The following is a 23,580-nucleotide window of genomic DNA, read 5'->3' as shown; positions in this document are numbered from 1 at the left end:
AAGAGCATTCAGTGCCTGTCAGTCAGCAGATCTCATTATTCTGTGTCTTTATCCTCCAGAATTCTGTGTGTCAGTCTTCCTGGTCACTTACATTTTCCAGCTTTTGAGGTGGCATTGTTTGCCAAGAGGGTGACATAAGACACAGTCTGATACTTGTGTGTGGAGGGATCCTTAGTCATCTGTTTGTATGAGAGGCACCTAGCCTGGTCCTGAGGTCTATCTCTAAAGACACTACAGGGAAGAAAGAATATATTATAGGGATCCTTTTCGTCCTAAGGTAGACCTTCTACATTGCTGTTTATCAGCTGGTTTTTAGACCTCTCTGGTTTTTGCTTGGGTACAAATTGACTATAGCTAGGGATTGGTGAGATTTCACTTTATGCTTTGTAATTCAGAGTATCTAATGCAAACTTTAATGGTGCATTGAATATAGGTGATATTTTCTATACACAGGAATTATAGGCTGTTTAAGCGCTTGTAATTTCCTGAACACCAGTCCACCCAAGGATGAGTACCAATGTGCTGTGTTGGCACACCTTTCTTTTTGTGAGGACTGAGGACCCGGGGTTGAAAAAGAAAGGGAAACATCAATGTTATTATAGGATACTGTTAGTTCTATCTCTATGTATCATGTGTCCTAAGGACAGTTAACATAGTTTTTGCTAATGCAGTCTCACCTTGACTGCTGTGTCCAATTCTAGACTCCTCAGTACAAAAGAGCCATGTAGCTCCTGGAGCTAGACCAGCAAAGGGTTATGAAGATTAGGGTACTGGAGCATGTCACTTATGAGGAAAGGTTTGTGAGGGAGCTGGCCCTGTTTAAACTGGAGAGAAGAAGACTGAGAGGGGATCTTATCAATGTATATAGACAGCCGAAGGGAGGGTGTCAAGAGGAAGGAGCCAGGCTCCTCTTGGTGGTGCTGAGCAATAGGAAGAGAGGTAATGGGCAGAAACTGATGTACAGAAAGTTCCACCTGAACATGAGGAGGAACTGCTTTACTGTGTGGTTGACTGAGCACTGGAACAGGCTGCCCAGAGAGGTTGTAGAGTCTCCCTTGCTGGAGAGATACTCAAAAGCTATCTGGACAGAATCCTTAGTAGCATGCTCTAAGGGACTCTGCTTAAGCAGGGAGGTTGGACTAGATGACCTCCAGTGGTCCTTTCCAGCCCTACCCATCCACAGCTTCTGTGTGATTCGGTGAACATGCATCAGCTTTTTGTCAACTGACATACAGTGAAATTACAAAAATAAATGGAATGCTTGAATAAGTAGATGAGTCAGTTAAATATAAGTGTGCTCTACTTAGATGTCCTTAGTATGCTCAAGGCACAGAAATTATTCTGCACACAACTGCAAACACAGAATTTGTAGTATGTTTTAATGTACAATGTGATAGCATTATAGTTTCTGCAGTTTCTGTGTTCAATTTGTCAGCCTTAGTCTGTCTCATTCAAACAGAGACTTCTGTAAACGTTGCACGTACTGCTTTGAGACACTGTGTACACAAATGCAGTCATATTTCATTCCCTTATTGATTAAAATAACTTTACTGTTTGATAGTCCTCTTAACCATGTAGAGTCAAGATAGCAAGGAAAGTGTGGGCTGTGTTCTTTCTTGCTTATGATTTTAATCACTTTCTGAATTAAAAATATGCAAACTTATTCAGGGAGGGGAGCACCATGAAAAGTCTCATTTGCCATATTCAGTTGCTAGTAAAGGAAATAATGCTGCAAATAATTTGAATTCTTGAACTTCAGGTTGGGTTTGCTGGACTAGCAGTTGTACCATAGAAAGAGAAAAATACTTACTTTATAGGACATTGGTATAAGTCAGTACAAGCTGGCTGTGAATAAATTTTGTCTGTAATCCAGCTCAGAGTGAAAAGGAAAATAGGAGAGAAACATCTATTACACCCTCAACAGCAGCTTCTTGAGCATGCTGGCTTTCATCTGTGGAAGAAACCATGCAAATTGTCCATAAGCATAATTTTAACTCATATATTTCAGAAACCAGAGGGTTTTTGTACAGAGAGTTGGTATTTGTGGCAGCCAAAACTCTGCATTGTGCCACTGGGTCTTTTTGGCATTTTTGCTTTTTCCCTTTGGATGAGAATTTGTTAGTCAAAAATAACTCTCAGTGAAACTGCTTGTGGTCCTAGTGGGTGTTTTTTTGTTCATAGTCTCCATCCTTCATGCTATGCCAATTATTAGATTCTTAAAAAAATTACTAATGAACCAGAGTGCATGTAAGCTTCTACACAAAGATCCAGGAGATCCTGAGCCAGCATCTTGAAAGAAGAACGTGAATAAAGGTGTACAGTAACTAACGTGAGTGTATACACATAAGGTACAAATTTCCAATTTTGTTGGAAAAAAAGCATTTATAAGCTTTTTGTCCAAGTATTGAAAGATCCTTGTTCTACAAATACACAGAAAACTCAAACAGTCTAAATTATTTAGCTGTGGCCTGCGCTTTTAGGGAAAGGTATATTCATTTTGTGAAATTAACCCTACATTTCAGTGTTGGCTGAAAAGTGTAACCCTGTGTTTAGTGAAATGAGGAGCTAAGGTGGATTGGATGTAACTGAATGGCTTCCACATTATTCTTTGTGATGCTGTTGGAAAGAGGTTGTCTTGGCAAAACCAGCAAATTATTCGAATGCCAGAGTTTTAGTGAACAATAGGGAAATTGCATTTACTTGGTACATTACATATGCCATTCAGTTTTTGGACTTGTTTATAATACTATATAAGGCAGAGATTGGCAGCTTTTCAGGAGTGAGGTGCCAGGTAGTATTTTTCTTTCACAAATTAGAGGTTAAGAGTGCTGGTTGAAAACATTGAAATGCACTGTCAGGCAGTGTTTGGAAACGGCTGGCTGTCAGGCAGGCAAGGTGCCACCCGGCAGGAGGTGGATGGCATGAGGGGCAGGGCTCCCTGTCCCAGTGCTGCCAGAGCCAGGAGTGCTCTCAGAATGCCAAAGCTTCTGGTGCTCCGGACCCTGCCAGTGATGCCAAGGTTGTATGCCTCTGGATATCTACCTACCTCTTTGTTTGCTGCGTACACCAAGGATTGGAAACTGCAGACCCTGTAGTAAAGTCTCTCTCAAGCATCTGAAATTGTCTGTTGTAGTGGCTGTTAGTGTGAAGTTTGACATAAATTTCCTGTGCATGGTTGGCTTAATGCCACTCTACATTTTTCTGTAACAGATACTTTTGACACTAGATGATCACAGTGAAATCAAAGCTAATTAACTGACCAGTAATGTCCTCTGGCACATTGCATTTTTCTAAAATAGGGATGAGCATGAATGGTTTTGAGGAAATAATATTTGAAACCCCTGAGCGTATGGAAAAAGATGCTCTTTGTGAAGTGATGTGGAATATTCTAATGTCTCTATTGGTTTTGCAGGCTGTATTAATCAAGAAGTAATACAATAATACACTAATACAGTATATGATAGTAACCTGTAGACTTACTTTAGTTTAGAATCTAATCTTTGACAAAGAGCTCTAGCTGTTTTATATGCTTAATAACTCTTGGAAGTACTAATTATCAGATAACCTGTAGCCATGTCTGAACAGTCTGAACACTACACTTGATTCAAACCTAGTGCAAGTGTGCATGAGTTGGCCTCTTTTTGTTACCGTTCCTACAAAGTCACTGGTGCTGTGTCTAGTGTGACGTGTTTCAAGACTGTGCCTGTCAGTGCTTGTATCAGAAGGCATCCAGGTCCGGTCTGATTACAGGCAGCTGCCTCTTGATTTTAGGACAAGGCTTATTGTTAAATTAAAAGCTTTCAAATGTAGTTACGGCATGAGACAGTTACTGCGTAGATATTCCCAGAGTACCACTTCTGCAACCTGTCAGCATATGGACCACATTGTCTTCTATCCGTTGTCATATGACAGTAGATAATTTTTCTCATTTAGAAAATATAAATGGTTTCTACATAGAAAAAGTTTTGATGAAAATATTTAAATTATTTTTATTACTTCATATCTTATCTCTTATTTGGTCATTGCATTATAAAAAACATGGCATCACTTTCTTCCTTAAAAGCATATAAATGTGTGACTACTTTGAAGTAGTAGTATGTACTAAATAATCAAAATATTTAGCAATATAATTAATAATACACATTTAAATGGGATTTCATATTTTCTTTACCTAGGAGCTGTGATCATCTCCACGCCACAAGACGTGGCTTTATTGGATGCACGCAAAGGAGCTGAAATGTTTAGAAAAGTCCATGTACCTGTAAGCCTCTATGTTAAAAATATCAGTATATTTTTCTTCCCCAAAATGTAAAAAAAATTTCATATAAGGCAATGGATGAACATTCAGAAATCATTTGAATTTCGTAAATTCTTGTTAAAAGAATTGGAATCCATCTTATATCTTGGAACTTGCTTTAACAGAAAGGAAAGATTTTTTCTTAGGCTGAGGTCATAATAATATGTGATTTCTTTTATATCAGTTTGTTTAATCATGTGGAATGGATCAGGTTGCTAAACAGAGTATCCTATGAAGTAATGTGTGCTTTTCAATGAAACCTGTCTTACTATCTCCCCATTATATGTCCTCTTCATCACTGTCTGTGTTAGAGCTTAAAATCTGAAATTTCTTGAAATGTAGAAAAATCATATATTGGTATGTTCTAAGAAGATTTAAGATTTGGGGAGATAAGCATGTTTAGAACTGTCACTTTGCCATTTGAAGGGCTCTGTGACTATCATGACAAGTAGAAGGCTGTATAATCACTATTTTTCATGTGGTTTGTAGCTTATATCTTGGCTTGCTTATTTGGGAAATACAAAATTTAAGAATATCCACAATTAGGAGAAAATATTAAACAGGCTGACATCTTTGACTAGATATCTTCTATGTGTGCTACAAGTATCTAAGTCACTGAATGTTATACTTCAGAGTATGTTTATGTAGAGATTAATTTTTCCTTTGAAATGGGCATTCATGAAAAAATAAAAACTGAAATGCTTCGTTATCATAAACTGTAAAGAAAAAAAGATGATTTCTTTCTTACCTGTGTGAAGGTTACTTTTGCTCTTTATTAAGAAAGGAGATTTCTTTCATAGCTAGTGCTTTGTTAATTTAAAAAATGCAACAGAAAGTTGAAGTGACTGCTTTCCTTTTTTTTTAATTTACAGAATAGGGTAACAAAAGAAATACTTTGATAAATTCACTATTATTAACTATTCCTTAAACATATTTGCATAAAAATAAAAATATAGTAGCGTTTATAACTTGCTGCTGGAAGGAAAAAAAGAAGAATAACATATGGAATGTTTTGTTTTGATTCTTTGTTTGGGTTTGCTAAAATTATGTAAAATAATTTTCTTCAATTTACATTGTGTTCAAGTCAGCACTCTGCTGAAGTTTGCTTTTGTTTTAATGAGCAATTACCAAGATTGCTTTCTAAGACTGTTTTGTTCAATGTTTTTGAAGAGAATGGCCTCTAAGGAAGTCATGCATTCTAGGATAGGCTTAACTAACATTAATTTGGCTAGTTGTAGATAAGATATTAAGTATCATCTATTTTGGTTCGTTGGAATTTTCGGATCTTGTTAAATCAAATGAAAGTACCAGTAAAGTTGTTATGTCAGATGTGAATGGGCTTGAACCAGTCATGAGGTCTTGGCTTTTTCATGATGCTGCTTCATTTTATTCTGCCTTTGAATGTACGTGAGTACAGGTGCATCATTTACTTCTGTTTTAAAGCAACTCCTACCTATGTATTCCATTTCTAAGTGTCAGCTAAATCTGAGGATCTAAAGAAAATGTAGTTACATAATTTTTGATGGAAAACGTCAAACCTAAGGTTTACGTCAAAGGGGTGGAATCTGTGGGACTGTGCTAAAATTATGTATCCTGATTATATAATTGACTGATCTTTAAAATTCTAATCTCTAAAATCTTTAATCTTTAAAGAAGTGCTTGCAAAGATTTTATTTTTCAAAGAAGCAGAGAGTACATAGGTTGCAGAATTATGCTTTTTTATATTTAATGAACTGCAGTCTCTCCCGTGTACATATAGGTCTGCATATACCACCTGCCTCTCATACCTACTGTCATGAGTTATCAAAGACTCAGATGACACATGTAGCGTTACCACAGTAAAGTCACAATTGTTAATGTTCTTTGTTTGTCCTTTACAATATCAAAATTAAAGTAGAATAACTGAAGGAACTGATGAAAAGCTGGCAATGAGAGCGTTAAAAACAGGATTTTAAATCAGCGCAAAATTTTCAGTCCTAGGACATGGTCGTTAAAAGAGGAATGTCATCTCTTGTGCAGTGGAGCACACCTACACTTCCAGTACAGAAGGGGTTTTGCTAAGTGGTGCTGACTCCTATCAGAACAAGTTTTTAAGATTCTTGCTCATTATGTGAGTTTGGTCAACGTTTTCTTGCATTCCAGAGGGTGACTCAGAGTGAGTAACTTTGAGTATTTAGGAAAAAAATTGCCTATTTTCACCTGCTGAAGTTGAGTTCAGTTCAGTATGGTTTATCTCATCAATCATATCCCTGAAAGAAAAAGACAGGGTTTTAGTTAAATCTGCAACTTTTTTGGAAGGTTATGTTGTGGATTTTTTAGGTTTCGAAAAACTGCTTAGATAAACTCAGCTATGTATTTCCTTCTAAGTTATACTAAAATTGCTTGTTTGGCTATGTTCTTTCTGGTATATCTGTAGTATCCAGAGTAGCCAGCCAAGATTATGGCTTCATACTGGGAGCAGATGTTAGAGCCAAAAATTGCTCATTATAAGATGAAAGGTAGGAAGACAGAAGTATTGTGCATGTTTACTTGAAGCACTACAGTGTGAAGTGACTGACTCATGGTTACGTAGGAAGTTGATGGCAGACTGAGGAACCGTAACCCATCAGATTGAAGTCAGACCTCAGCACCATCCATCCTTGAGTACAGTGAATGACTTAAATGGGTTTATTGTCTCCTGGTGTAAATACTGAGAGCTTTCATTTTCTTACTGTGTTTTCTCTAACTTAGAAGGTAGTATATTTGGATTTAGGCATGGTTTATTGTGTAACCAAAAGGTTAGTTAAGCACAAGAAATATGTAAACATTCAGAAACCGTGTGCAGGTAACTCATAATGAAAGGTTTCTTCATTTCATGTTATTTCTTGATAGATGTCTCTTCACCATTTAAAGTAATGATTTGACTAAATGAAATTCAGTTCCATGCATTATAACCATACTCTCCTCTGCTGCAGTAGATTAGCTCCTGCATTATGATTCATATAGTAAATACTAGTTTTCATGTCATTACTGAGCCAAGTTTACCAAGAAATGTACAGGAAAAGGAGCTCACTAAGGACTGGAATAGTATTCTCACATGCTTACGGGATAGTTTGTGTAACAGCTGCTTTGAATCTGTTAAAAGTCTATTATTTGAGCAGGGAAATGAGAGTTATTACTGACTTCATTAGCAAGACACATTACTTTGTAGATTTAAAAACTCTGAAGATCGTAGTGAACTCTTTTCCTTCTTTAAATATGTGTGCAAAAATATGCATGGTAAAAATACTTCAGTAGGAAAGTTGTGTGTTTGCACAAATTTTGTATTAAAGTTAGTATTTTTAAGTTGCATCTTAATATTAAAAAAAAAATCTTCATACTCTGGAAGAATAATTTATGTATTAATAAATATGCAATACTCATTGGTTGACAAAGAAGACCAACACTAAAAGATTATTGTGTAATGCTAGAACATTATTTGCTTTTAGTAAGGTCTGTTGAAATGGAAAGAAAAAGGACACAGTAAATAAGGCCTCTAAAACTGATACAGCATTGGAGATACAGCTGTATTTCAGCATTTGCATTAACTGTGGCAGAAGGACTTCTTAGTTATTAGGTTATCAAAGAATTAACAGCATGGTTGTAATAGTCCTTAACTATTCACAAAACAATAGTAGACTACAAAACTTTTTCTTTGATTGTAAATTTGCTGAATTATAAATGTCATGTGACTACTTTGAAGAGAACAGAAAGTTGAAAATCCAAGATACCTGAAAATGAATTAATTAAAGTGTACATTTCAAATTATCTTTTTTTTTTTTTCTCCTATGCTGTCAAAAATGGCTTCCCTGTATCCTGGTGAAAATAATATTTTTCTTTTGCCAAATCACACTCCTTCCTGTGTCCTTCAGTTTACCAACACAGTGAAAATTCCATGACTCAACTTTAAGGAGAGCAGGATGAATGCCTGCTCAATGGTCATCCATAGAAGGCTGTGGCCGAAGAGATCCCTTGGACACGTAGTATGTCGTGTCTCTCCTAGTTTAAGAACTGGATGAGAAAATTACCTACAGCAATGTGCCAGTAAATAGAAACTTGTTCCTCTTGCTCCTCTTGCAGTCTCTGGGAGAGAGTAGAAAGTGGGGAAAGTCAGTTTGTGGTATTAAATTGAAAATGGGTAATTTTTTTAAATGTTTTTATTATTTCTTAAAGTGTTCCTTGCTTAAAACCCTCTGAGAGTTTTATATAAGTAAGAAAATACACCTCATGGTGCTATAGAAAAAACAGGTGACCATCTTTTGATAATTTTAGCTTATAGATAAGGAAATTTTTATTAGGATATTGTAAATAACATGCTTTTTTATTTTTAAGTTTGGTGCCAGGAGCTGTACATTCACTTTTAATTAAATAACTATATTTGTTGGTTGCATTGAACACTGGTGCATCCTTTTAGATATGCTTCATTAGTGTAGTGTTTATGTTTCTTCTCTAATAACTAGGCCAGCTTGTTCAAGCACAAAACTAGAAGGCTCAGGGAAATGTAGAAGTACAAAGTGCTACAAAGTAAATAACAATATAAAATATATATTCATATTTTTAAAACTTGGCCATAGTTTGTGTGACATATCTAGATAGCATATAAATCTGAAAATGAAGTATTGCAACATGTAACCTTTTAAAGCAGGTCTTGTGTTAATTAACAGATGGGTAGGAACTTTCACCCTGTAGCATTTGAATGCTGTTTTATCACTTCTGGAAATTCTCCTCTGCCTTAGTGAAGAGTTTTGTTCACTAGGTGGACAAAATGAGATCAGTGCTGTCATTAGCATTATTGTATATTGTGAAAGAATATTTTTTTGTGTGAATGATTTCACAAATTTTCATTTGGCATATTTTGTAAGGATAATGTTGAACACCTGGCTTCAACAGAAAGGTGTCCAGGATGTGTGTATTAATTGTTATGCTGTGGTTTTTGCCACTTAGTTTCACATAACTGTTTCTTATGTTTGATCTTTAAAACATGTTTCTGCTCTTCAGAAGAATAGCAAATCTGGTTCTTTTGGAAAACATTTCCCTACAGGATAATTTATAAAAATACCTTAAAAGCATATCTGATTGTGTAATTCCTCGTAATGGTGTGTTTTTATTTTGTGTTTCCTGAAGCTGCAATATGCAAAACTGTAAAACACAGCATGGAAATTCTTCCAGTATTCAGAGTTTGAAAATGAAATACTGGCAGGGAGAGTTCTTGGCAAGATAGGCCTGTGCAAGAGGTACTTTTCGTTACAAATAAATCTGTTAGTCTTTGAGAGGTATAAATGTGATAAAATTGAAATAATACACAAATGATGGTGCAACTGAGATGACTAATAAGTGCTGATAATGAGTCTGATTCCTGTTTTAAATGAGTACTCTGTGTGAATTTATAGTTGATAATCTATTCTTTATTGTCAGAGATGAATAATGGAAATACCGGTGCTTGAATGCCAGGTTTGAACATCCTTTCCTTTACTTTAACAGGTTTTAGGACTGGTTCAGAATATGAGTGTTTTCCAGTGTCCTAAATGTAAGCATGAGACACATATCTTTGGAGCTGACGGTGTAAGAGATCTAGCAAAAACCCTTGGGTTGGATATTTTGGGTAAGAATATAGAAATGTTTTTATTTTTCAAGAAAAATTGAATGGTGTGTGTGAAGCATGAACTGAAATATAGAACTGCATAATCCTAGATAACTCTGTATTCAGACAGTGTTCAGATATAATAGAACTAATAACTAGTATGCTATGTTCCATGTCATTCTTGTAATGGCAATGCTGACTGATTATGAAAATTCTTGAATAGTATCTTAAATCTCTTTGTATTTACCAGCAATCCAGAACGTGAATTGTTTTGATATCAGTGTGCTGTATTACCTGAAATTGATTATACAGCAATTTTTACTAATAACCAAGAATTCTCTTTGGTCTTAGGACAGACCTAAACTCTGTCCAGTAATGTCAATAAATGTTTTCTCATTTATTTCATTTAAATGAAATGAGTTGTTACATATTGACTTGGTGGAGACCTTATAGCATCCTAAAGGGGCTTATAGGAAAGCTAGAGACTTTTTGCAAGGGCAGGCAATGATAGGGCAAGGGGGAATTACTTTAAACTGAAGGAGGGTGGATTTAGGTTAGATATTAGGAAGAAATTCTTTACTGTGAAGGTGGCGAGGCACTGGCACATGTTGCCCAGAGACATTGTGGATGCTCCATCCCTGGAAGTGTTCAAGGCCAGGTTGGATGGGACTCTGAGCAACCTGGTCTAGTGGAAGGTGTCCCTGTCCATGGCAGGGGGTTTGGAACTAGGAGATCTTTAAGGTCCCTTCCAGTTTAAACCATTCCATGATTCTGTGATTAGCCACAATTAAATGCATACTTATAAGCTAAAATATACGTGAATCTTGAAAATATACATCGCTATTTTAAAAAGGCATGGTTCAACCTATGCTGTAAGTAAAGAATATAATGCAACATAATTAAGTTGGTAAATGGGATAATTACATGCACTAATGATGTGTTTCCATGTATTACTGTAATTATCTCAATGATTTTCCATAGCTAATTCATTAAAAGGAACCAGGAAGCTCACTTAGAAAGATCAACATAGAAACATCAAGGTCTGACATAGACATAAGATAGCAAGGCAACACATAATTAAAGACATGCTTTTGGGCTATCTTTTAGTTTTCTGAATATATAATGAGTTGTGATCGGGGCCCAAGGGGGCTTCTACAGTCCTGGTTATGTGGATGGATGCAAATGCTCTGCAAGCAGTTGAATCAAACATGCATTTAGATACACAGGCACAAATGATGTACCGTGCCATTGGTCCCATAGGTGGTTTGTGTTATTTCCTATGAGGGAAGAACTGATTGTGATTGTATTTAATTAGGAGTGATGTGAGAGATGTACAGATTTAGCAGGGAATAGATGAGATATATGAAGAAAATGAGAGTGAAGTTTAACTTCAAACTGTCAGTGAAAGACCACACTAAGATTAAGAATAATGCCTCAAGGGTTAAATTTAGAATCACAGTGCTTGATCTGATTAGTGCACTCCTCCTTCCAGGGATGACCATTATATAATAATACCATATGGTATTGTAAGAATTACTGCTTACAGATTTTACATTAATCTATCCCAAATGGAAGTTCTATTTCAATGTTATTTGAATTCTGCCCCAAAGCCTTGAGAACTTATTTTTACATATGTATCTATAATATATATATATATTTAAAATTACTATTTCTAAATTTATTTTGCTTATATTTTGCAACATGGCTATTCTGTTTGTTTAAATAAGAATCTAGTGCTCCTTTGAAACCTGACAAGGTAACATCTGACAAATTCCACAAGGTAACAATGTGCAGGATTGAAAAGTATTTTCCTTCTACTTGCTCAGAGTCAGCTGCTATTAATTTTACCTAATACTTCATTTATTTTTGTTTGTGACAGAAGACAATTAACAGTTGCCAGAACACTTTCAGGTGTAGTTTATTATTTCATATACTTCTGATTGTCTTGTCTTTTTACTGTTCCCTAAAGGAAAGTGTGATAAGGTTTGTGAGAAAGAGTTTTGTGCTGCTGATTTTTCTCTCTCTTTCTCTGAAATTTTTTTTTCTGAAGTTTAGTGGCCATAACTGTGTTTTGTTTTTATTCCTGCTTCCTTTGCATTCTGTTTTTTTCTCTCTTAAACTTTGTCAATTTTCATATAGTTTTTTTAATGTTTCTTTTTCTGCATACACTGAACCTCAATAATTTACACTAGCTTGGTTTGAGTTAAATAAATGTTGCTAAAATGTACAAATTAAACTGATACAGTTTCTGATATCAGTCAGGGTTGAACTCAGGTAGGCTGTTCTATCTGCATCCATCCATGATGTAAAATGTAGCTGTGTCTTCCATTGAAAGAAATTTGCTCTTCAATTCACTTTATAATTTTTTATGTAGCAATGAACTAAACATAGGAACCTCTAAGTTTTTTGTAGTGCTGAAATCTGTATTTTGGAAAGTATGTTTCAGAATGGAAAAGAGCTGCTAATTGATTCTTCTTTAGAATGTTCCTTTCCTCTCTGACAGTTCCCTGCTCATTATAAAAGCAGAATATAAAGAAGATTTCTGTTGGAAAGAAGAATGAGCTGAATAGCTGTCCACCTTTGAATTGAATCCAAGGCCTAATAAGGGCAATAACAAATGCTATTATTTGGAAATTTAGTATTCAAAGAAGTCTTTGAACAGTGATTAAAATCTTAAAACAGCACAGAAAAGAATATACAATGAGGAGATAGGCTAAAGAGTAAGTTGCATGATGAGCATTTTCCCAAAACTCAGGCAATTCATTTAATGTATGCAAAATAATTTGTATCTCAGCCTGTGTTTTTCTGTGTGTTTGAGGCAAAAAGCCCTGCCTTCTCTAATAAATGACAATGCATGATCCTTCCTATTCAGAGCATGAGAAGTCCAAAATAGTTTGGCATTATTTATTATGGATGTAAGGAAACTGTACTGCAGCCAGTATTCATTTTAAATGCTAATTCTTGGAGATTAAGTAATTCAAAGAATATACTGAACTGAAATTTGATACCAAGTTACTTCAGGGCTATTCTGAAGAAACATTTGAGAAGTATTAGATCTTCACATATGTGTATCTTGGTATTTTTGATGCAGGAGACATTCCACTGCATGTTAATATCCGGGAGTCGTGTGATTCAGGACAGCCTGTTGTGATTGCTCAACCTCAAAGCGATGCTGTAAGTTCGGTGCATTTCACTTAAAGCAACAAAAAGCCCCCCTCCGAAAATGAGTGGAGAGGGCTTCTTGGTATTGCTGTTCAAAAAATGTGTATCTGAATGGAACTTAAGGAAATAAGATAAAAGAAGGTAGTATCATGAAGTAACTCAAGCCCTTGATTTTGGAATGCTGGTCATCCGTTCTGCTTCTGTGGGTTTGGTTTTGTTTAATTAGGCTGAATCATTCGGTATAATGAAGATTTGATCCAGGTCCTGGCATGCCAAGAGGAGGAAGGTCAGTGTCAAGCCTCATGAGACCTTGCAGCTAATGTAGGTCCTCTAAAACTGTCAGTTGAGCCTTTGGTAGCTGAGCCTGGAAACTGTCAAAGGGTCCTATCCAAAGATGTTTGGAACAAAACCTGCGCATTGTCAGTACCTGAGTTGTTTTCAGCAGGAAGTGGAGCAATTTACACACAGAAGGAAATGGATTTTTCTGTGCGTTCACCATAATATTTTCTTGCCTGTGGAAAGTAGGAATTGGTGAGGTGGTGAGAGTCAATTACACAAGTCTGTAAAGAAAAGCAGTTGTACATACAGAACTTCATTAATACTGATAGAGTAACATTTTCCTGTCTGGTGTTTTCTTTCTCCTCTGCTGGAGTTTGTCTGCCAGGCTCTGTGGGACAGGGTGCTGTGCATAGTATATGGCATGATGCAGCCTCACTTTTGACTGCTGCTTAGATGTTATAGTGAAAAAAAGTGATTAATACTGATAATAGATGGTAGAATTAATTCAAGATAAGGTAGACTGTACCGATGGTACATTCGTTTTTTAATATCATGATTGTTAGGCACGTGCTGAAATACTTTTTTCTTTCCCAGTGTTTTAGAAGATTAAATAAAAAGGGAGGACAGGATTAACATTGTCAATCCAGTGTTTAATAACACTGATCGGGATTCTGGAGGAACAGTGACAGTCTTAAAATTGTAACACATCATTTTGTTTTGAGAGAGAAGCAGTAGCGCTATTGCAAGTTGATTTCTAATTGAATGCAATATTTTTGCTAGACTTGGGCAAGGCCCATGCTGTGGAGTAATGTAGTGATCTTGAGTTCAGGTCCTTGTGAAAAGGAATCCTTATAATCCATGTGGTAGTTTCTCTCTGGAAGGTTTGATCAACAGTGTGAAGGTTTGAAGGATGCATGGCTTTGGTCAAAGTTGAAATAAAACAGCTGAGCAAACTAAGATGGAAGGCTCACAGCTCTCAGTATCAGAAATCTGTAATAACCAAGGGTCTGTAGCTTGCTGGACTATTGATCTGAAAATTCAGACATGGAGAATAGCATTCTGAAAATAAAAAAACACAAAGTCTGTGTTGCCATCTGTTTGTCCTTGAACTATATTCTTGATAACAAAAGGATGGGTTATAATCACCATTTGTGGCAATTAAGTTAAATATGAAGAGGAATAAAGATTTACAAATATGTGTGACTCTGGGGAAAACTCTTTAATATCCTTCTCTGCCATTGCATCTGTGAGATAATCATTCTTCTCAGAGAATGAGGTTTTCTTAAATGTCACTAATCTCTACAGAATAAAAAAGAATTTCCCTTTATCCTTGGTTTGCTTCTCATTTTAAAGACAGAAAAAATATTGTTGTTCTCTTATATTTTAAAAGAAAAGAAGAAAAATTAAATTCTTAGTACATATCTGATGGTGGAAGAGGTCATATAAGGTCAGATTCTGATCTTTAATACATGACACTCATCATCATGTTTCTCAAGTAAACTGAAATTGTGGCTATTCATGCATGAACAATCACAAGTTTTCAGATAGAGAACAATATCTGCTGAAATTATCCCTGCTCTTGTCTCTTAAATGTGCAGGGGATTTTTATGCAAAATTCTGAGCTGATTTTGTTAGAACACACAAATCAAATACAGAATCATAGACCTGAAATAATACTCAGCAGATTGAAACAGTAGGGAATAAGGATGGTGATTTACTTATTAGAAACCCAGCATACTGTCACACCTTCTAAGCTCTGTCAAGCCTAGAATAAAGGGTGTTTCTAAAATATGCCAGTTAATACTTTTTTTGCTTACATGTCTGCTGTGGGGTTCAACTTGCCTTGCAGATATATGAAAGTATAGCTCTGACTCTACACTAGAATTTCAAAATGTGTAAGCAAAGTTGTGTAAATTCATTATTTTAAAGCTTAAATGTAGTTAGTGGAAAAGAGGGTTTACAAATGACCAAGAAATTGCTAACAACTAAAAAAGAAAATTACTTGTAGAACTGTGCATGTTTGAACTTAGAAAGTCGTTCCTCAGGGAAGGCACAGAATACACAAGAATAATCTACTTATGGAAAGGGCTGACAATATAGCTAAAGGATATGAAGGTTTAATGGCTGGAGTTCTCTTCTGGTGAAGCTTGAGGCAGTCCTCAGGGAGAAATAAACAGTGCTGGTAAAATGATTTTGCTCTTGGTATAACATTACCTATGCTAGTGTTTCTGTCAGCTTAGTTGTTTAAATTGTGGCTTTTTCTTAGCACTCTTCATTGACAAAACTTTGTTATGTGCTGTAGAAAATTGAATATGGCTGTACTCGCACGTCAGCCTAACGCAGCAGTTGAGAGTGACCAGAGGTCCTCTACAAAAAGCTAATAATTTCTTAGTTTAATCAACAGTGAGGACTTAACAGACCCTTCTGGAGATTAGTCGAGCATTTCTCTCCTCTATCAGGCTGTGAAGGTGGATTGGCTGCCTAAAGCTTCATTTTTTCGCTCACTCAAACATACAAAAGAGTCCCTAAACAGCAAAAGCTAGTAAAGGAAAATCATGAATGGTACTAAAATGGAAGAATGGGGGAAAAAAAGTAGGGTAAAAGGTAGAGTTAGGGAAAACAAATGAGGAGTCACTGAAACCAGGTGAAATTGATTATGCTCAGATGTAGAGAAACCTCTTATGGACCATGGGAAGGGGCCAGCAGCAAAACAGGTGTTTGGAAGAGGCATCCTGAAGCTTGCAGATAAGACATACAGAACATGATTAATTGCAATGCAGTCATTGTTCCACCAAATGAGTTGTTTAAATGCCCAGTGAATTCTCCATCAACACTGGGAGAAGAGATAGGGGTTGCTAAGATCTCTTCCATTTGTGAGTGCAAAACCCAGAGTGTGGTGGTTATCTTGTGCAGAATTCCTGCTAGAAGCTTTTGAGTGTACCACAGCCTTCATGGCACAGTGGATTTATTATTAATACCTTGGTAGAACAGACAGGCTGTCTTTGACTGTTGAGCACCAGACTCCCACCTGTCTTAAGGCTGAAGAAGCAGCTCAAACAAGTACGAAATACATTTGCTGTACCAGTGTGTTCATTCACATCCTAAAAGTTGGGATAGACATTTCAGGGAAGAGACATGCTGGAGGCTGAAGCCAGTAGTAGATGTTGTCTCTCATCTTCTTGTCTTGGGAATGAGATGTTTAAAAAAATATTGTGGAGGAGAGGTGATACACCTCTAAGGTTCATCAGGGATAATATATTCAAGACAGCAAAGAAGTCATGAAAGAATGAAGTTTAGATGTCACCTTTTCGCCCTTCTTCGTTGTTGAAGAGATGGTGACACTTCATGACAAAATATAGAGAAGATGACTGCTTTTGGGGGGAAAAAAAATCAAATTCCAGGAAACTCATCATGGTCAGTTAGTTCCTTAGTGTTTTCTTGCCACATGTTGTTATGGAAAGCATTTGGAATGTATTAAGGAAAAATACTGAGTTCACCCTTGTGTTCCATAAAAATCAGGTAGAGTATACTGGGAAAGCAAGGAAAGGTGAAAAGAAGCAAAACCAGTGAATTATATATAGGTAGAGTGTTGGAATCCCCATATTGCACAGCCTTTTGCATGTGTGCACGAACTTATACGCAGTGTGGTGAGGAATTTATGACTTGGATAGAACAGCTAACCTTGTCCTGGAGCAAGGAAACCAGGACCTGTGGCTGAAAAACATGCTTAATGTCATCATATCCAGTTTGTGATAAAGACCAGTGTATAATACAGACCCCACATACTTCTTGAGGGAAGTTCTGTTACTATCTAGCACACATTTAACTATGTGGAATATATTCAGCACTCTTGCAGCTTTTGTGTATTCATATATAATGGTGAAGGATTTTTAGTCCGAAAAATTGCACACTATCTATAAGAGGAGAGGAAAAGCCCAGTCAGATGGAAAGCAGGGACACAAGGCATCTGCAGTTTGACATAACAGAGCAAAATAAGTCTGGTTAAAAATCCCTTTTCAATTAGAGCAGAATGTTATAAGCCTTACTGTGGTGTCATCCAAAGAGATGGCTGAAATTTGTATTCAGAAACACTTTTCCTGTAGAACTCTGTGAAAGGGTGATGTGTAAGTAGGGTAAAAATGTACAGCCTTTTAAAACTCGCAAGAAATAGTTGGAGAAAAATTGAAGTACTGGTAGCAAATAATCATAGAATCATATTTGGTGGTGTTTAGCTGTCATCAATAATTCCATTTAATGAGTGGTCAATCTATTGTGTAATATCTTTAAAGAAAATCAAAACCCAAAGAAGGCTGCATGATATGATTTATAATATACCTTATTATCAAGGCTTCCTTTGAATGATCACAGTAACATTTGGTATGTGTAGGTTCAATTCCTTCATTCGGGGTGTAGGTAGTACACTATCAGAACTTCATTTATGGTTCTCTCTGCTGAAGGAAATTCTGAGTGGTAGGTTAGTCTGTTTGAAGGCTGTTACTGTGCTGCATTTGATTTGCACTGTTCTACTTAACCATGTTTTCTGGACAAGATGTCTTTTTAGATGTCTGTAAAGGTATCTGAGTGATGTATATGCATAATGGCACCTTGGGATATCAGTGTTACCCAGCTGAGGCTCCCTCAGAGAGTGGCTTGGTTGTTGCAACTGCTATTATGTAGGATTAACAGGAAATTTCCCATGAGCACTAGGGGTTTTTCTTTAAGATTTTAGTTTCATAAATGCAGCTTACTTACCCACCTCTTTAATTTCATGTTATAATGTGTGGATTGACTTTTATTGTCTCATTAAGTCTCTTCTCTGAGCTGAGACTTCTGGCAACTCCTGCCAAGCTGCAATGTACATGCAAAAAAGAATCTTATGGTAGAACTGCCCAGAGGAGGAGAGAGTGGGGAAAGGCTCTGGACCTCTTGCAGCAATCAAGAATTTATCTGGGTGACATGAAGCTTTTATCTGAAGTGGCAGCTTATTTAAAGCTGTGTTTATCATCACGCTTTTAGCGCCTTCTGAGTTGACCACAGTAAAATACAGACATTAGAGGGCAGCTCCAGTTATGCACTGAAGGCTGGAGTTGTGTCAAAGTAGCAAGCAATTTCCATGGAAATTAAAGTTGTTTAAAAATCTGATTGAACTGGAAAATGGACTGTGGTTGAGCAGAGACTGCTAATAAGAACAAAAGCTACCAACTGTTATTTTCATGTAGATGGCAGCTAAGTCTAGTATGTGATAGTCACTATTTAATTAGTTGCTCATGGTTGCTAGCTTCCTTTAGCAATGAGCAAAGTATAAGCCCTAAAAGCTCAGTTGAACACGTTTAAGTTCATTTTCCTTCTCTACAGGTATAGTAGCATCCACAGCATTTGATATTCCAGACAGTGAGGACTTGCATAGATTCTCCTTTGGATGGCTGGATAAAGCATCTTAATGATCTTGGAGTCTTGCAGTAGAAGTTAGAAACCATATTGGTACTTGGATTTATACTCTTTGGTGTACCAGGCCTGCAACTGTGTGATGTATCAGTATGCTTTTTCTCAGTTGCTGGTCTGAAGTGGTTTGAGTGAAGGCAAATGTCATATCAGGTCCTATGTGTTTTGACTTTGTTGATTGTAAATTGGGTTTTGTATTTGTGTGGCCATTGCACCAGATACTGGAAGCCACTAAAGTGAGATGGTTTCAGGCTAAGAGCTGCACTTCAGTGGAAGGCAAACCTGCTGGTCAAGCCAAATCAATCCAATCCAATCCATGAGAACAGGGCAGTCTCAGCTGTGACCTGTGCAGTCTGCTTGCAGTAATCTTAGCAGTGATGCATACTTCCCTCACGGATAAGATTTTTAGGGAGAATGAAATTTCATAACTGAAAGTCTCATATTTCTCTAAGATTACTGTAGGGCTTAATTAGATGAGCTAATAAATAGCTAATAAATATTTAGCAGGTAAGACCAATTGTTGATAACTGTAGGGCTAGGTAACACTGGCATGCTGGCTACAAGGAGTTGTACCAGGAACCTCCTGTTGCAAAGTGGCAGATCGCTGCTTGGCAAATAAGAGTCAGTGTACACTGGGAAATTGTTATTCAGACACTCACTAACAGTATTTTTGGGGAGAAAAATCTTAAGTTTATTGGGATCTTGACATAGGGCAACATTTATACAAGCAGTCAAGTCTGTTTGTGGTGGATTTATAATTCTGTGTACAGTTTGGTCAACTCTGGAGCAGAAAAATAGCCTGGGCAGTCTCTAGAAGGGGCCAGATTTTCTATGCAGGTTGTTAATTGACTCATTAAGATGCATGAATTGATTTGTGCAAAGTGGGAGCTGCCTGCGGGACTATTCAAGAGTTCAAAATTCCCACCTGGAGTGCTCCTAGACCAATTAGTCAAACATTTAACTGCAAAGGCAGCTTGACTTCAGTCAGTCACATTATTTCAAGTTAGTCCATTATCTTATCTAGGAGAGTGGTTAGTTGGGGAGTAGCTGGACCACCCAGGGAATTAGTATCTGAGTGAGGTGGGTGTTGCATACAAGCTGTGTTACCCAACTGCACTGCAGTTGTAGGCGTAGGTGTTTTAATTTCATGGTTGTGAATTAAGTTCTATAGTTCATTCTATAATTCTTGCCACAAAGTCATGCATATGGGAGAAAACAATTCTACCTTGGTGTCTGCCTTCCTTGCAAACTCAGAAAATTACACTGCTTTAGTTTTAAGGTGATGTGAGCACTGAGACTCTGAGGTGCTGGGGCTGGCAGTGCCAGAAAAGAAAACCCTACATGCTAGGAGCAATCCCTAGAAAAGAGGAGATGTGAATAGTGCATGTCCCTGCAAAAGGTTGACACCTGGTTCAGACCAGTGACCTTCCCTCCCTTCCCCTCAAGCTCTGACCTCTGGCATGTGTCAGTTCGTTATCTATTTTAAAGGCTCATCAAGGATACAAGGTCTAATTCATGGTTAGAGCTGTCTGAGAATGCTGCAGGAGGCAGGAAGGATCAGTGCATTTGGGGTTACTGTAGGAATTTCTTCTAGTAAAACAGGGAAGGTTGTCAATATGGGAACCATATTCAGACTTACTTGAGAGGATGGAGAAGTAGGTTGGTGTAGTGGGTTGACCCTGGCCAAGTGCCAGGTACCCACTAAAGCCACTCTCTGACTCTCCCTCTGCAACTGGACAGAGGAGAGAGAAAAAAACAGCAAAGGATTCGTGAGTTAAGAGCTGGGAGAGGTCAGTGACTGATTACCTTCTTCATGGGCAAAACAGACTCAAAGTCAGGATAGTACCTAAATATTACTAACAGGATAAGAGCCAAAGAGCGAGAAATAAAACAGTCTTAAAAAACACCTTCCCCCCACCCCTCCTTCCATGTTCTCCCTCCTCCCCCCCGTGGTGCAGGGGGACGGGGGAATGGGGGTTATGGTCAGTTGCTGTTTCTGCTGCTGCTCAGAGAGGAGTCCTTCCTCTGCTCCCAAACCCCACTTCAGTCTTTGGAACAGATTTCTTTTTTTGAAAATACTTTAATTTTAAAAGTCTGAATAGGAAATTCTGTAGTGCAGTCTAGTCTGTAATTAATTAATTGTCTCAAAAAAAATTTTTTTGAATGTTTTTGTTTTCTCTGATTCTCTGTCCTATGCATGGTGCATGTTGGTTGCCATGGTTAGGGAAGTTTATAATTAATAGTACCTGTGGGACTAAAGAGTCTTATTCCTCCTCAACACTTCCAGGAGACTGTTGACTTTGTTTGCTATTAAAGACAAATTGTTGAGTCAGGTTCTATTCTTAGAATAATAACTGAGTTAAATTTTAAAAACTCCCTCTCCCTCAGTATTTTAAATAATGCTTGTACTTATTTTATGTATTAATGCATCATTTTTCCGGAAAACAGACTAAATTGGACCCATTTATTTAAATATCTTTGGTTTTCTTTGAAGGTGTGTGAAAGAACAGATAACTAACGAGATGTAAAATGTTCCTTTTTATAGAAATGAAAGGTGCTAAATGTATGTTTCTGTTTTTACAGGCTAAAGCCTATCTAAAGATAGCTATGGAAATAGTAAGAAGACTGCCAGTACCTCCTGCTTGAAGTATTTACCACAGAAACTTGCAAAAAAAGCCATCTTTGTTGCAACCAATGCAGAAGAGTCCTGCTACCTAATAATGGGGAGGCCATACCTTAGTTTTAAGAACTTCTTTAGGAGTTAATTTACCAGAGATTAAATTAAGATTGTGATATTTACTGGTTTTTGAATCATTGCTTGTCCATGTCCAAAGGGATTGAAGTGTGCAAACAATGATAGACAGTATTTAACTGCTGAATTGTAACATCATCAAGCATTTTTCACGTATGCTATTTTATGAATGAAAACCAGCCTCTCCACTCAAGGAGAATGATGAGAGGTATGCCAAAGGGTTAATCCTGCTTAAAAACTTAAATTTTCAGTACTCTTAATTTCTTTCAATTTTGGTTCAGCTTTTACATAGTTAACTATCAAACTGACCTTAAGTTCTGCAAGATTTTAAGAAGAAAAGTCAGTTGTGCAACTGCTGTACTTTTTGTGTGTTCACTTTATAAGAAAATTTTAAAAATTCCACATATACTCTGAAGAGTTCTTGTGGTGAATGGTGATCAGATTTATTCATTATCAGATCAAGTTCGATCATGAGGCAATTCATGGTTTAGTGAAGAATGGATTACATGACCCTGAGGCTTATTTCTTGACTGTTTTGCATTATAATGAACCCAGACAGAAGACCAGGTAACCGAGGTCTTCACTGAAAACCAGATGTTTTGCCTGAGCTCAGTTTGGCAGGGAAAGCAAATGATCAAGATAAATTAAATTTGTGATTGCATATTCCTACTACAGTGCAGCAACTTGGAATTTGAATATAAAGATATATTTTTGAAGTAAAGAAATATTTGGTCTTCAAACTGCACGGCCTTCTGGTTTGTTTTTTCATTGCCTTTGATCTTTATTTTTGTGTTAATGTGTGGAAGTGAAAGATTATGCCTTCAGGGAATGAGTTTCCATTTACAATTAGATGTTTGAGTTGACATTTAGGCTTTTTCATTTACGCAGTCAAGTATCTTAAACATACATGTTAACCATACCATACTGTGAATTTAACCATACTAGGGAGTTCTGCTGTTGACCTCTGTGGAACCAAGGTTTTCCCTGTATTCCAAATACTTATTCAGGATTTTGGATGAATTGTTTTTTATTATTGAAGTGATACAGCATAAAAGTTGGTATAGATTTACATTAAGGATATTTAAGTAATATGTACTCAGAATTTGCATGGAAAAATCTAGGCACAAATGATGAGTTGAATTTCAAGCTTAGGTGATTTTGTAAATATGTAAATTACATAGTCTAAAACTGTGGATTTTTTACTTCAAGTCAATCTCTGAACCTTCTTCGCCTTCAGCCTTCCCTGTGCAATCTCATAGCAGTGATCAGTTATTTCAGTAGTATATTATCCCAGGCCTGTACATTTACAAAAATACTCACTTCCTTTCAGCTGTCTGATATATTTTACAAAAATTAAAGCTGGCTTTGTGTTCTGCCCTTTCATACTTTATTGATAACATTTTTTACAATTAAATTTTATCTCTCTATGTTTGTTCACTTTGCTTTACATATCGTAATTGCTGATATACCTGTCTCTAAGTAATCCTGTGGTGGTTCTGGTATATTATAACCATAAATTTCAGTTGAAAAACTGGGATTTCTGGCTGGTTTTTAATTTAAGACAGTGATATAGTCTGAATTGTTAGCATTTGTTATTTTCATTCTGTTAAAAAGTTTTTGAATGTCTCTGACATCCAGTTCATGTTGAGACTGGATGAACAGTCAGTATACAGATAGATAGTTGTTTGCTTTCCCTTTTGTTTTTTTTCTCATTATTTCTTGGGTTAGTTGAAGGATGAAATTTGCTTTCAAATGTCCTTTTATTTTTACTCCTTTTTCTCTTTTTTTTCCCCTTTTAATTAAGTACTGTGGTTTTGCTCTGTTGAATCTTTCAACTGCAGAACTATTTTGAATGCCTTTATCAAGAAACTGGTTCTAATGATTAAACATAGTTTCTGTGCCAGTCTCTGAAAATTCATATTTAGTTAACAGTTTTGTGGAAGGATTGCACAATGTAGTAAATTTATTGATTGAAAATTGTCAGTCATTTTCAATAAATATACATAGTTGTACAGAGTTGGTTTAAGTGTGTTTAAGGGTAGCAATGGT

General features: G+C 36.6%; 1 protein-coding gene across 1 annotated transcript in view; it reads left to right on the top strand.

The window, feature by feature from the left end:
• Positions 1-23,543, top strand: part of NUBPL (nucleotide binding protein like) — an 84,393-nt gene extending 60,850 nt beyond the window's left edge. The window contains exons 8-11 of the mRNA XM_027637989.1: positions 4,176-4,261; positions 9,797-9,917; positions 12,988-13,070; positions 21,363-23,543. Of these exons, the coding sequence (XP_027493790.1) occupies positions 4,176-4,261; positions 9,797-9,917; positions 12,988-13,070; positions 21,363-21,425 (353 nt within the window). The 3' untranslated portion in view covers positions 21,426-23,543. The remainder of the gene's footprint in view (positions 1-4,175; positions 4,262-9,796; positions 9,918-12,987; positions 13,071-21,362) is intronic.
• Positions 23,544-23,580: the final 37 nt, after the last annotated feature.

The sequence above is a fragment of the Corapipo altera genome, unplaced genomic scaffold (genome assembly GCF_003945725.1).
Source record: "Corapipo altera isolate COAL_440 unplaced genomic scaffold, ASM394572v1 23, whole genome shotgun sequence".
Lineage (NCBI taxonomy): Eukaryota > Metazoa > Chordata > Aves > Passeriformes > Pipridae > Corapipo > Corapipo altera.
This window is presented reverse-complemented; position numbering and strand designations above follow the sequence as displayed.